The 14,503-nt window shown below is 44.2% G+C and overlaps 1 protein-coding gene across 2 annotated transcripts in view; it reads left to right on the plus strand.

The window, feature by feature from the left end:
* Positions 1–14,503, plus strand: part of MKLN1 (muskelin 1) — a 191,490-nt gene that overhangs the window by 163,368 nt on the left and 13,619 nt on the right. For both annotated transcript variants that reach the window (XM_029073153.1, XM_007671025.2), the window contains exons 16-17: positions 6,697–6,799; positions 13,708–13,762. In XM_029073153.1, coding sequence (XP_028928986.1) covers positions 6,697–6,799; positions 13,708–13,762 — 158 coding nt within the window. The remainder of the gene's footprint in view (positions 1–6,696; positions 6,800–13,707; positions 13,763–14,503) is intronic.

Raw genomic sequence — 14,503 nt, forward strand, 5'->3', positions numbered from 1 at the left:
AGTGCTATGAGGCTAGGAGGGAGGATGAATAAAGGGAACAAAAGTGGCTGGGCAACCACTGGAGGTTCTCGAGGAGTGGAGAAAGATGAACTGAATGTTTTTGTTAAAAAAAAAAAAAACAAACAAGATTGGGGCAGCGTGAAATGGCAGTGTAATGGGAAGGTGATTGTGTAGGCAGATTCATTCTCCAAAATGGCTGCTAAGCATTGGGATATAAGACAGATCAGATGCAGTCCCTGTCCCTCATGGAGATCACAGTCTAAATGGGAGGAAAAACAGGTATTGAACCCCTGTTTTACAGATGAGGGAACTAAAATCCAGAGAAGTTAAGTGACTTGCTCACATTCACATAGCAGGCAAGTGACAGAGCTGGGATTAGAACCCATAGGTGAAAGCCGGGACGTAGAGAGGTTAGCGGACTAGCTACTAGTCTTTGAAACTTTTGAGCATCTTTTTTTTCCCCTTTTAAATGAGTAATTTGTTGTGACTGGATCTGCAGTAACCACATACTCTTCCTCTCTGCATTTTGAGAACAGATGTGGGGTTATGACCATCCCACACTACAAGAACCTAGGACTAGTCTTTCAATATTTGCTCATGCGTAATTGACTCTGATTCCTTGTCTTCTCCTCATTCTATCCCGTTCCTGCCCTCCTCTATCCCTAGTGATTTTCCTGATCCTCACTCCCCTCCTCTATCCCTAGTGATTTTCCTGATCCTCACTCCCTTCCTCTATCCCTAGTGATTTTCCTGATCCTCACTCCTTCCTATACCCCAAACTCAACCCTCCCCTCATTTCTCCCCAGTCCACCTCCATGCTCCAGTATTTTTTTCTTAGTTTGAACCGTAGGCAGAGCAACAGCTATTATAAGTATTATTGTTGTTATTGTTATTATTCTGACTTCCACAATCCCCTCTCCTCCTTTATCTGGCTTGTAACCCTGCCTTCCCACTTTGGCCAAAGCTACAGGAACGTGGGTGGGGATGGTCCAGGAAAAGAGGGTAGGGAGGCAGGGTTTCAAGTTAGGGGAGAAGGGGGCAGGGTGTCTGTAGCAATAACTGTTCCCTTGATTCAAGCGAAAACAAAAGGATCTTGGAGCATGGGAGCAGGGGAAACGGGAGGGGAGGGGAGGACAGGAAAGCTGATGGGAACAGGGGAGGTTTGGAAGAGGGTGGGGTTTGTGGAGGAAAAGGCCTGGAGAGATTCACAGTGTAAATTTTAATTACTCAAAAGTGCTCGGCCATCAGGTCAGGGCTCGTTCAGGAATGGCAACTAACACTGTGACAGTCTGGGGGGAAATGTAACCATGATGCAACTTTTTCGAGGAACCTTACCCAGTTTTATTGTGGGGTAAACCTATATAGGACCTGGGGGAGGAATAAGAGAGACCAGCACAGTTGTCAGGTTCTTCTCCATAAGAGAATCACCAAGTCAGTTGGCAGGAATTAGCATCTTTGCCGAAAGACTCACCAGACGTGAAGCACCGAATCTGCACTTTGGCCCAGTAGTGAATGGAAAGCTTTATCCTGTTTTCCTCCAAGCTTTTTGTTAGTTTATTGAAGGACTCAAGTCTCCTGGGCACCTTCCACTGGCACTGAATCCACTTTAAAAACACCCAGGCTGTAACCCTTCACTATTTCCCTTCAAGTTAAACTCGGCTCATTAGTGAGGCAGATCTGAGCAAAGGCGCTGTACTTGCCTTAGCAAGTTCTGAAAGTTAAGAAGAAATGGTATGCTGAGAAATAGTTTAATTAGGTCTAGCTCAGTTTCTGTTTGCTCCTGTCCTACTGCCTGACTGCAGGACTTTGCAAAATTTAGAGTACTTTGGCAAGAACTTCTTAACACTAACTATGAAGAATCGAGTTCTCTTTATGGCATCCAGTTTTACAGTATTTTTTATAAGTTCTGTTGAGAAGGGAGATTAAGAGAAACCTCAAAAATATTAAGGATTAAGCTAAAGGAAAAACAAAACTTCTTTGTACGCGCGCTGGTTTTTATCAAGACTGGTAAACAGATAAACATCATTTTTTAATCAGAGACCTGAGCTAGACATGGGCTAGCTTTGAGTGATCTGGGTGAAGGATCAGTGAATGATTGCTTTACCTGTAAAAAGAGATTGAAGACAAGCTGTCGGCAGAAGAACGAACCCATTTACTACTCTGTGAAAGAATCAGATGGTCCTGTTTCTCCGGGCTGCTGTTGTGTAAATGGTGAAGGAGAATGACTCAGATTGAAAAGCAGCTTGTTTAATTATGATACGCAGCAAATGACCAGTCGGTGAAATGTATTACCCACAGGAATACAGAATTTCTCCAACCAAAGTAGCATTGGAGAGCAGAGCAAGTATTTATATATGCAGTATTGAATCGATTCAGCCATGCTAGTTTTAGTAGCTCAAAGAGCTCAGGGACCCAACGCCCGGCATCTGCATTAACTGCATATCTTTGATCTGTAGTGATCTTAAGCGGGTTGGTAAATATGTGAAAAGAAGTTTTATCTTCCTGTAAGTGTCCTACAGGGGCCCGTGCTCTTTGGATTATTAACCATTAATGCATAACGCCAGGGGGACTAAACCTGTACGATAATAGAATTGTTCATGCATAAGAATCTTGTTCATATAAGGTTAATGTTATTGTTGCATCCCCAGTCAAGTGTTTGTAGCATTTCTATTTTTGAAGGGTTCTAGTTTGGTCTTCTGAAGTGAGTTTCAGTACCTGGGATGAAGTTTAAAATTTATTACCATGATGTCCCAAAGCCACTTTCATGGACCAGAATTATGATTGGGAGGTATGTCAGTCAAGTCACCCAGGCTTTTCTCCAGAAGATTTAGTTAACAAAGCACTTCTCAATTACTTTGGGAAGAATACTTGCCACAAGGAAAAGGAAAAAAAAAATCTATAGATTATGCGGATGGGAAAATATTAGGCAAGTAGGTTTCAGTCTGTGCAAGGCCTACCCCTGGTGTTACTTCATGGTGGTTCTATTGGTCCGCTAACACAGACCTTCCCCATCCTCACCAATCTGCCTTTCTACCCCTTCACTCCACCAAGATGGCTTTCTCCAAGATCACCAATAGTCTCTTTATTGCCAACTCCAGAGGACTGTACTCCATCCTAATCATTCTCCATCTCTCCACTGCCTTTGATACCTAGGACCACTCCCTCCTGCTCGAAGGACCACACAGTACTATCCCAGTTCTCCTTTGGCCACTTCTCAGTTTTGTTTGCTCACTTCTTTTCTTTCTCATACTCACTTTTCACCACTCTCTTGCACAACACATCAGCTCATATGGCTTCAACCGTGGCCTCTGTGCCGGTGACTCCTAAATCTATGTCTCTAGGCCTGACCTTTCCTCTCACCTGCACACCCTCATCCCCTTGTGCTTCCAGGACATAATAATAATAATAATAGTTATTATTATTGTGGTAGTTGTTAAGTATTTACTATGTGTCAAGCACTGCTCTAAGTACTAGAGTAAATACAATTTAATAAGGTTGGACACAGTCCCTGTCCCACATGGGGCTCACACTATTATCCCCATTTTACAGATGAAGTAACTGAGGCCCCCTAGAAGTAAAGTGACTTGCCCAAGGTCATACAGCAGACATGTGGCAGAGCTGGGATCAGAACCTGGGTCCTCTGATTACCAGACCCGGGCTCTTTCCACTAAGTCTCTCCAGTATCTGTAATCTGTTGTTATTCTGTCTTTCCAACGAAGGCCGGTCTGCATAGGAAGAGAGGAGGAAAGCGCGTCTCTAGACTCTGTGGGCAGGGAATGAGTGTGCTAACTCTATATCGTACTCTCCCAGGTACTTAGTACGGTGCTCTGCACATAGGAAGCACTCAGTAAATACCACTGATGGATTGATTGAGGACAGAATTTTCTCCTCCCACCATCCTCTTTAGCAGAGACACCCCCTTGATGGGAAGAGAGAAAATGACTGGAAAATATGAGATGAACTTTTTCCTTAGGGAGCAAATGAGGAATGTATATTTTCTTCCCACAGCAATGTGCGGATTCTGAGGTAGTTATTGATCTACAATCAATCTCAAGTCTCTAAATTCTTTTGGCTGTAAAATTGAAGGTCTTAAATGGGCATCTACAAATTATCTTTCTCTGGGGCCAGTGAATATACGCCCAAAGGTGTTTGTCATTGACTATCTCTTCATTTCTCATCTTTAATGATTCTATTTGAAAGTTGAGAAAACGGAGTCTGACTGCTCCAAAGTCACACTGTTTAAACTGGGATTAGATCTCCCAAACAGGTCTTTAGCTGGAGCTACTAATATTGATCCAGGTTGTAATTTTGATATCTTAGCTCGTCTCCCATGAATCTTATCGGTATGCTTCCTGCCATAGCACAGTAAGGAAGATCAGTATTTTCAGAAATAAATCTTGACAGGGAGTAGGTGGAAGGAGAAATTTAAGGATAAGATTCAGCACAACTTCTGTGTTGATTCCCGTATTAGATCAGTCAGCCACAACTAGTTTTCTCAGTGGGTTTGCTGGCCGATCAGGGTGCTGTGGTCATTTGTGTCTGTGTTTGCTACCTGGAAACCTGGAAAATGTCTGATTCTTGAAGATCTTCAAGATCTGATTCTTGGGCTGGAATTTATGCAGTAAAGCTGGTCTTGGGGACGGCCTAGTAAGTGTCTTGAATCTGGTTCAAGACCTGTCCTGTAAGTGGCCCTAATTTAAAACAATTCAATTAAAGGGAAATGGTCTCCTTTCTCCAATCCCATCAAGCTGGCGGCCCTGCCCGAGACTCAAAGTACTGTCTGTCAGCCATTAACTAAGAGAAGTTTCGGCAGTGAAGAAGCTTGATGGCTTCCTCTAAAGTGGGAGGATTTTGTTTTTTAGGAAAATGAGCATAAAAACCATAAAACTAAAGGAAAAAGCATTTAGCTGAATGTTTATAGTCATTCCCAATTCTATATTTATTTGTATTCCTGTGCTAGGTGCTAGCTAAAACGGTGTACTTGAATGTGGTATTTAACCTTATAAGAAAATTTAAAAATCTTAGGTAAAGAGGCTCCCGTTCTCCTAAGGAGAAGCTAAGTGCCTGCTAAATGTTATCACATCCTCCCTCACTTAACCCTGTTCTCCTTTCTACTACTCCCCATATTACTGAGCTTAAGATAAACTGAGATTGGGCCTCTAACCAAATATTTTCAGTTCATTTGTAAGCCTAAAATTCCAAGAAGAAAATGATAGAAAAATAGAAGCTGAGCATATTCAGTTTCTTTAAGCCTATCACCCTTGTCTCATAGTGCCGGACTGATTTTCAGGACCGTTGTAAGAATTAGAGCTTGGACTTGGTCATGTGGCTCATTTATTGATTCTTTCTGTCAGCAACATTTATTGAACACCCATGGTGTACCTAGGACTCACTGTACTAGGCACTGGGAGGAATTACAAAGGAAGTTGAAGAGTTTATTGCCTAATGGTGAAGACAGGACAAGCACAGATGGCACTTCGGAACAACATAAATATTAGGAACTTATGCTGGAAATATATACTTAATCAGTTCCAGCCAGATGTTAAAGATGATTACCAGAATGCTTGAAATGACCAGAGTCAGGTGGGCAAACCTGGGAAGGCTTCATGGAAGAAGTATTTGGGGGAGGAGGAGGAGAGGGGTGGCAGGGAAGGTGTGATTAGCAGAGAGGAGATGAGGGAGCCAGTCCCAGTGAAGTAATGGCAGGAGAAAAGAGCAGTTAGATAAGGGGTAGTCAGGAGAAGTTTCAATGAATGGGGAATAAATTTGACTGGGAACAACTGGAAACCGTCTGGATAGGAGAGTGATAGAATCACAGTAACGCTCGAGAAAGGCAAGACCCGTTGCTGTTTGGACTGGGCTGGGGTAAAATATGGATAACAGTAAGGTGCCTCTTGGAAAATTCCAAGTGTGAGGTGATTAGGGTCTGAAGCTCAGCTGTGGCCTTGAGAAGATCGGTACAGATGTGAGAAGAATTAGGAATGAAGAGTCTGCAGGACTTGCTGAGCAGCTGGTTGTAGGGAGCAAAGGTGACTCCTTGGCTAGTGGAATATATAGACATAATGGGAATCTTGGGCTAGTGAGAGCAGTATTTAGCTCAAAGTCCGTAAAGAATGTGACCTTTCCTGAGGAAATCTAGCTACAGGTAGGTGAAAACCAGGACTTAGTACAGTGTTAATTGGTCCCCTTTTGAAGAGGTCTCTAGGCTGTAAGTTCGTTATGGGCAGGTAGTGTGTCTCCACTTATGTTGTATGGTACTCTCTCAAGTGCATAGGACAATGCTCTCTGCATATAGTAAGTGCTTAATAAATACTTTCGATGGATTGACTGAACAGTGATGTCTCTCCAGTCAGCTCTTCTTTGTTGCACAATATTTGTGGTGTTCACAGATGTTTCTGACTGGATATTGAGCCAGATGAGTCCTGAGCCCAAACCTAAATCTAAGGAGTGTTTTCCTTCCCTCACAAGCTGCCCCTACTTTCCCAGACTTTTCAGTCTATCTGGTACAGTCACCATCTCTATCCCAAATTTGACTTGAGGCCCAGAGTCTGAACCCCATGCGATACGAACTTCTTGAGGGTTTCTGAGGGTTTCTGGTGTCCCCAAAGGATACACAGATCTCCCTGGATCTCCCCAAACTAGGGAGACAGCATCGATATGATTAACAATATGCTTTTGTTGTTTACCGTCCTCTAGGTTTGAAGAGAAGGCCCAGACTGATCCCCTCAGTGCTTTGAAATATTTACAGAATGACCTGTATGTAACCGTGGATCATTCGGACCCTGAGGAGACAAAAGAGGTAAATGGAGGAACCAGCTCCGGGGAGTGAGCATATTTGAAAAGCAGCCAGTGTCCATTTAGCTCCAGAAATAAGTGCTTGTAATGCTTGTTCTAAGATTACGTTTGTGGTTTTGTTTTTGTTGTTTTAGTAATATTGTGCACTTTTCATAAAAAGAAGTAGGCCATGAGCTAGTTACAAAATGTTCTTTACAAGGGGTATCATGGGCTGTGCCTGATTAAGGAAACCGTGCCTTGCATTGGGCAGCGAAAGCTATCTCGAAATCAAATCGACTTACCTTTCTTACCTCTCAAGAGCCTTTTTTAAAGCCTCTTTCCTATTAATTGCTCCTTTGACTTGCCAGGGTTTAAATATTCTGTAGAAGACCCTTACTCTTTCCTGCTTGCTCTTCATTCTGCGCTCTCTCCCCTCCTTAAGGATTTGGTTGCCTGTCCGCTCAGGAGCTTAAAATCTGTTTTCACTCCAGCATTCTCTTTGACGTGTTCGTTTCTGGTGAGCCTGCATTTAGTGTGTTCCAGGATTCCATTTTCACTTCCTTCTGCTCTGCTCTCTTGGCAAAAAGGAGCTAAATCCTTTCCCAAGGTCCAAGAGGAGACACAGGCAACCTCTCTCTCCAGTCAAGTGTGGGGCAGGCAGGGCTCTCTCTCCTGGGGGATGTCAGAAGGAAGCACGCAGTGGCCCTGGGTCAGCGGCCTCGCCCCAGCTTCCTGTGAAGAGAGGTGGGCGGCTGTCCGGGAAAGTCTGGGCTTTGCTTGTGCAAAATCTGTGGGATGTGGGGGTCTGAGCCATAAATGAAAGAACATCTTTCAGCTATCAGCTGGGTAGAAAGCAAATAATGATGATGACTGGCAATTTGCAGCTTCCCAGATTTCTGATGCAATCTTCCTGGTTCTCTCCGTCTAAGGACTTCGGGAGCTTTTGGAATGGAGAGCAAACTGCATCTTCTCCTTCAGCTTGTGGTGGGGAAAAGTTAGAAATCTAGAATCTTGAAATATTATGTCCATGTAGAGCAATTTGTAGATGAGCATTTAGTAGACATACCCCTTTGTGGGATTCTAACGTTGTCTTTAGAATCTTTAGAGATCCAGTAAAAAGGCAAATTCTTGAAATTTTTTGAAGACCATCGCTTCTGCATTCTCTATTCACTCTAAATCCTTAGGTGAATATAACAGGGATGTAAGTTTGTAAAAACGTTGTGGGGAAATGGGAATAGGTTGAAGAACAGATATTTGTGAAATTCAGCTCCAAATCTATTACAACTTAATTTAGTTGAAATGTCTTCATGTGAATAGGCATGCTAGCAGTCTTGGATTTAAAGACAAACCATGGAAGGGGAAAATAAAAACCCCCAATTTTGTGCTTCAGAACTGCTACCGATGAAGTAGAAAATGGTTTTGTTTTCCCTGTTTTTAAAATGTAAAGTTCCTGTAAACTTCTATTTCTGCTGTTTATAAAAGCTATTTCAGAAAGAAAAATAGCAAGTTTTCTGCAGATAGTTCTAAGCAAATGGTATGACAAGAGAGGCAGTGCAGCATTACAAGCTGTAACCGTGACGATTACGACAGTACAATCTGATTACCGGTCACTAGCTTCATTAATCAGTGTTTGCATAACACACTTTGGGGGCAGATTTGCAGTTCATCTCTCATCCTGTCAGTTTTCTATTGTACCAGGCGCCAGGTAGTTCGAAAAGTGAGAGACAGAATGCTCAAAGATTTATTTTTCCTGCAGGCTCCTTGGCTGGAGCAGTTTGCCGTCTGCCTGAGGCTGCCACTTCTAGCAGCAAAACTGCAGCCTCCCTTCCAGGCAACCTTCAGAAACTTTTGTGCCTGTGTTCTCTCCCCTGCCTGCCCCTGCTCAAAGATAAGCAGCGAAGCCCAGGTTCATCCAGCAAGGTCCGAGCTGTAGGCCAAGCTCCTTCCCCACCCCCTACAACCTCCCCACCGCCCCCGGACCGGTATTGACTGGATGCAGTTCTGTCTCTGACGTTCGTATCCCTGTCAGCCGCCTCTCAGCTCCGCTTCTGGCAGCAGCACGCTGTCTTCAAATGGCCCTTGTGTTCTTCTCAGCATCGATGCAGGTCTCGGATTTAATGTCAAATCACTTTCAGGCAGCAGTTTCATTGTGCTTCCCAGCACCAAAGTCTGTATGTGCTGTGGCACAATAATGTGGGGACTATCTCTCAGTCTCTTGCTGTGAAAACAAGGGCCTCGTGTCTTATCGGCTCACTCTGTGCCGGCTTCTCCCCCTGTGCTCAGGGACTGCTCAGTTGGGTTCCCTTTCAAACTCTCCTTAAGATGGAGCAGTTTGCTGCTCCCTTCCTTCCCCAGTGAGTCTCCAGGCAACTCAGCATGTTTACTGTTCCCAATAGGAGAGATTTTTTTCAGAGTTTTGCCCAGCAGCAGGCTGTTGGGTTTGATCCCTGTCAAAGCTGATGCCACGGTTTGGACGGTGGCTGGTTCGTGGGCGTGTGTGCTCTGAAACCACAGAAGTGGAGGTTTCTCTTTAATCGCCGTATGTTTTTTCCAGACTGGAATTCGGTTCCAAAGGGTCCGCGCCCCTAGAACAATCTGATTTTTTTTTTTTTAACTCTAGGATCCAAATTTTGAAACTACAGAAAATCCCTTAAACCGGGTGAGCTACAGGCTGGCCAAAGGAAATGATTTATTTTCGTGGTGCTTGTTTCATTTCCAGGGTGAAAATGGGGGGAAGGGAAGGGCGAAATTTGATGGGCCCCCAGAATTGAGACCAACTCACCTTTCATCTTGGCTCTCTTTTCCGGTTCTTTGATCTGCAGCTGGTACCCACCACTACCACTGTAGCCATCCAGTAGCACTTATTAAAGAGACCACTTGGTCACAGTGATGTCATGCCAGTAGTCCTGTACGGTTCCACTGCCATTCATTTCAAGCATTGTTAAAGAGAAGGAATTGGGAGAGCTTGCCCCCCAGTGGGTTCAGAGACTGGTTCTTCTTGCTTTAAGCCAAATGACTATCGGATAGGCTGCCAGCAGACACCCAGGGAGTCAAAGAACATGTGAGTTCCTTTGAAGCCTTGAAATCTTTTCAAAGCTTTCATGTCCCCTTTTCATGTGTTTCTTCTCTCATTTGGCGGTTGTGACATCCTTGTCACGTGACCATTCTTTCACCCCAAGCACTGCTAATGTTATACCTTCAGAGGGCGGACATCTCCCCAGTACCCCTCCTGGAAAGTGGAGGAACAGAGAATTTCAGCAGTCTACGGAAAGTTGTAGCTGTCATTAGTTCCCATAAATCCTACTCCCTGTCTGCTCGAACCCTCATTCGCTATATTGGAACGTGGGTGGAGTGCAGTCCTTCGAAATGAGGGGTTCAGTAAAGGTTATTGCAATTTCACATAATTCTTTTCCTAGGGAAAGCTCATTCCCGGGTGTTCACTTCTTTTCTGAGCTGTCGCTATATTTGGAATAGCCCCATCATTATCAATTTCATCACGGGGTTTTAACGTTGCATATTAGAGCTTTTAAGCTTTCACATGCCACAGGTGACGGGACCTGACACCAGTGATTTTTTTTTTCTTTTGGCCTCACATTGACATTAAAGAACTCAAAGGCAAGATACAAGATGGTCAACACCTTTCTTGTTGCTTGGATACCTGACATGAACAGTACTTTTTCCAAGAAGCACAATTTGAACTTTATGCCACATCCTTTCTCTCTCTTCCTATCTCGCCAACTATACTCCTGATATTGATCAGGGTCATCTTTTAAGCCCCCTGTGAGAAGGATTGCCCTAGAATAAACGTTTGGAAGCAATACCAAGATTTTAGATTGAGCTGAGCCTCCCCTTGTGGGTTGTGGCCTTTAACTGGGAAGGTCCTGGGGCTGTGCTGTGCATGAAGAACCCCCCATGGTTGCACCCAGCAAAATATATCAGTACTTAAAAAGGCAAGACAGCCTCTCTGTGCCTAAAATGTATTCAGGTTGTATAATACAATTGTATAATTTAGTGTAAGTATGTACAACCTCCTGTAGCACTTCTGTACATATCGCAAATACCCCGTTTTGGAAAACTAGCTCATGTATATCTCTTCCTTTCCCCCTTTCTCCTATCTGTAATTGATTTGATTGCCCATTTCCCCCACTAGATTGTAAATGCCTGGAGAGCAGGGATCATGTCTGTTGTCTGTTGCACTCTTCCAAGCGCTTAATACAGGGCTCCGCAGACAGTAGGTGCTCAAGGAATGCCTCTGAAAGAGGTAATATCGTGAGCATTAGCTCGCTTTTTCCTTGAATGTAATTAGGTGAATAAAAACCTAAAATGGTATTCTTCCCTTATGTAAAATTGAAGAATTTTTGCAAAGGCTTCCATGTGTCAGTAGCACAGAGGGGCATTTGAGAGAAGGTTAGATAACTGCTAAATATGAACTGGATAGAGAATAAAGGAGGTGCTGTTCAGGAAAGAGCAAGGCCCAGCACAGACATTAGAGTGAGAGTTCACCAGTATGTGTCAGAGTAGGGAGTGCGGCAGGCAGTGAGGCTGCAGAATCAGACCAAGAGATCCCTGGAGGGAAAGAGTCCTGCCATCTCTGGGTTTGGTTGCTACTGTGTCCAAGAATTAAAAGCATTGTGGAAGGGGAAAATCAAAATTTAGTATGGAAATGGGAACCAAAATGATACAAGAATTTTGAGGATCAGAAATCTTAGAGGCACAGGGAGTGAAAATTTATACCTGATAAAATGTTCCAGGGTCAGGGCTGCAATCTGTAAATAACTGAGTATAAATGAAGAGGAAGAGTGATTCATCTTGGGAAGGGAAAAAGGACCAGGGAGCTATGTCTTGAAGAGAAGGGAGGGATATTAAGCTCAAGGAAAAGTTCTTGACTCAGAAAGCTCAGGGGAAACGAACAGCCACTACTATGGCGGGGAAAGAACTGCAGACTAGATTACTGGGTCTACGATGGCAGGAGCTACCTGAAAGGAGCCACTAACCCCTTCGCTGCTTCTGCTCAGCCACGTCCGCGTTGGGAAGGTCATATTTTTTTTTAATCATGTTTTGGTAGAAAGATCCATGTATGGCGTTTAACTTCTCAGTGCCTCAGTTTCCTCATCTGTGATATGGGGATTAAATACCAGCTCTCCCTCTTCCACAGTCTCTGGTCCTGTGTGGGATAGGGACTGGGTTTGATCTGATTGCAGTGTATTTATCCCAGGGCTTAGCACAGTAACTGGCTCACGGTAAACTCTAAACAAATGCAATTATTATTATGTGTGGTCTGAATCTGCACAGAGCAAACCAGCCATTAAGCATTAACCTAACTTCAGTGCAGATATGGATATTTTTGAGGCCGGAGAGCCCGCGTACCACCTCAGAGCCAACTTGAGGAACCCCTGTGCCACCATGTCCACCCAATTGACAGAGTATTCCTGGGTTTTCCACCCACCTCGGTCTACCCCCGCCCCACCCAATCACTGTGGGAAGGCCTCAAGAAGTGCTGGGAGTCCCAAGTCCACAGGCCTCAGAGTTTGGGGTCGGGGGGCAGCCTGGGGCCACCAGATCTCCCAGGGAGCAGCTCTCAATTGGACCCCTCCAAAGACACCTACCTGGGCGTAATTGTGCACCTAAAACAGCCCGTCGGCGGCAGCTCCAACTAACTTTTATCAGCCCTGCCAGAGCAAAGTGTGCAAGAAAACACCAGGAGCAAATCCGTCTACCATTAGCTGGCATTAGCAGTGTTCAGCCCCATGTGGAATAGGTGAGACTTTTCCAACCTGTTGTTTGATTGCCTTGGGTAGAAATAGCTTTTGATTTACCCTCTGGGTGGATTCTGTTTTCCTATTCAACGTTTACATGGGAACCTGCTGACTTAACCCCGAGATGCTTTATGTTTTCTTAATGCTCTATAAAAGGCCTCCTACGTCAGAGATTTGCAAGCAGTCTCGGAAAAGTGGCTTATGGTTAGGCCTAGCAGGGAGTTGCTAGGGAAAGCCAGCACTTAAATGCTTGACACTTGATTCCCAGGCTGGTGATGCATCTGATAGATGATAATGGTTTTCTGCCTCCTGAAGTTATGTCGTGCCTTGGTAACATCTTGGTTGGTCCTCCGCGTTACCATCATATATAACTACGTCAAAAATGTTACCGGAGCCAGAAGGAAAACACAGTAGATCACCTAAAATGGAAGAATATTCTGGTATCAAGGCAACACACAACCCTTGAATAAGTTTAACAAAGAAAAATTACATACGAGTACTTGGGCTTTCTGGAGAAAAACTGTGACATAGTGAATAAATCATGGGCCCGGGAGTCAGAGGGCCTGGTTTCTAATGCTGGTTTTGCCATTTGCCTGCTGTGTGATCTTGGGCAAGTCACTCAACTTCTCTGGGCCTTGGTTTCAACTGGAAAAAAAAGGGGATTCAATACCTATTCTCCCTCCTACTTAGTCTGTGAGCCCCTTAAGTGTCAGGGACTGCATCCAGCCTGATTATCTTTTATGTACCCTAGTGCTTAGAACAGTGCTTGACACATAGTAAGCATTTAACAAATACCGTAAGGAAATAAATTTTTAAGAGGTGGCATGGCCCGATACATAGAGCATGGGCCTGGTAGTCAGAGGACCTGGGTTCTAATCCCAGCTCCAGCACTTGGCTGTTGTGTGACCTTGGGGAAATCACCTCACTACAGTAAGCACTTAAATACCACAATTAAAATGAGAGTTGATGGCAGAAAGAGCAAAACAAATGTTTGCCTGAACACGTCATTTCCCCTTGCTTCAGTGTGACCTTATTTAAATGGCACAGATAGTTGTGAAAGGGGAGAGATGCTGAAGTTTTCAGAGATGATGCTTGTTTTTGGGTGCAGCCAGGTAATATGCTTTCTTCTGTTTTTTTTGTTTGTTTGTTTGTTTTCCCCTTCCCCTCCCTGCCCCAGTTTCAGCTCCTTGCTTCAGCTCTATTCAAGTCTGGGTCGGATTTCACTGCCCTAGGTAAGTAACATAATATTACCCTCAGGTAATATGTCCAGGTGCCTTGCTGTTTGGGGGGCATGATATGTTAGCCCTACCATCCCCCCAATAAAACCAAGTGATCCTGTTTGTTGTCCTAGGGCTCTGAATACAGGTAAGTTTTAATGCACAGTTATCTCAGCTCCCTCTGGCTTCCCTACTCCAGATCTGTTTTCCAAGCATCAGGCATCAGTGCTCTTAAGATGTGGGTCTCTGTGGCTCATTTTGCAACTCCTGTTACACCAGGTGCTGTGCTGTTTTGCAAACAGAAAGCAACAGAATCATGGTCAAAACAAATAATTTGGATGGTATTGCTTCGAGACACTGCAGTTAGTTGAATGGCTGCCTTCAGTTTGTTCACAAGCCTCTCTTTGCGCAGGGTGTCAGGCAGATCGATGAGGCAGAAAACTACTGTAAAGTGAACTAAGGGGAAGAGAACAATTTTTGAACCTGTAAATTCAGAAAACGAGTACCATGTCTGTGCTAACATTTTGGCTCTCTTGGAGTCAAGCCCAAAGAAAGGTTTTCGGCCCAGGTGCTTGCAATAGGTGCTTCTTACGAGAATTTCAAAGTACCTCAGTTAACCAACTAGAAGGTGAGGCAGGAGTTTGCCAGGGCAGGAAGCCAAGAAGTCTGGGGACTTTTCACTGACCTTGTTGTTAGGAAAACACCCTATTTGCCTTTCTGTTCACTGGTGAGTTTTAAATATTAACCTCTTGACAC

The sequence above is a fragment of the Ornithorhynchus anatinus genome, chromosome 10 (genome assembly GCF_004115215.2).
Source record: "Ornithorhynchus anatinus isolate Pmale09 chromosome 10, mOrnAna1.pri.v4, whole genome shotgun sequence".
NCBI classification, from domain to species: Eukaryota; Metazoa; Chordata; class Mammalia; order Monotremata; family Ornithorhynchidae; genus Ornithorhynchus; species Ornithorhynchus anatinus.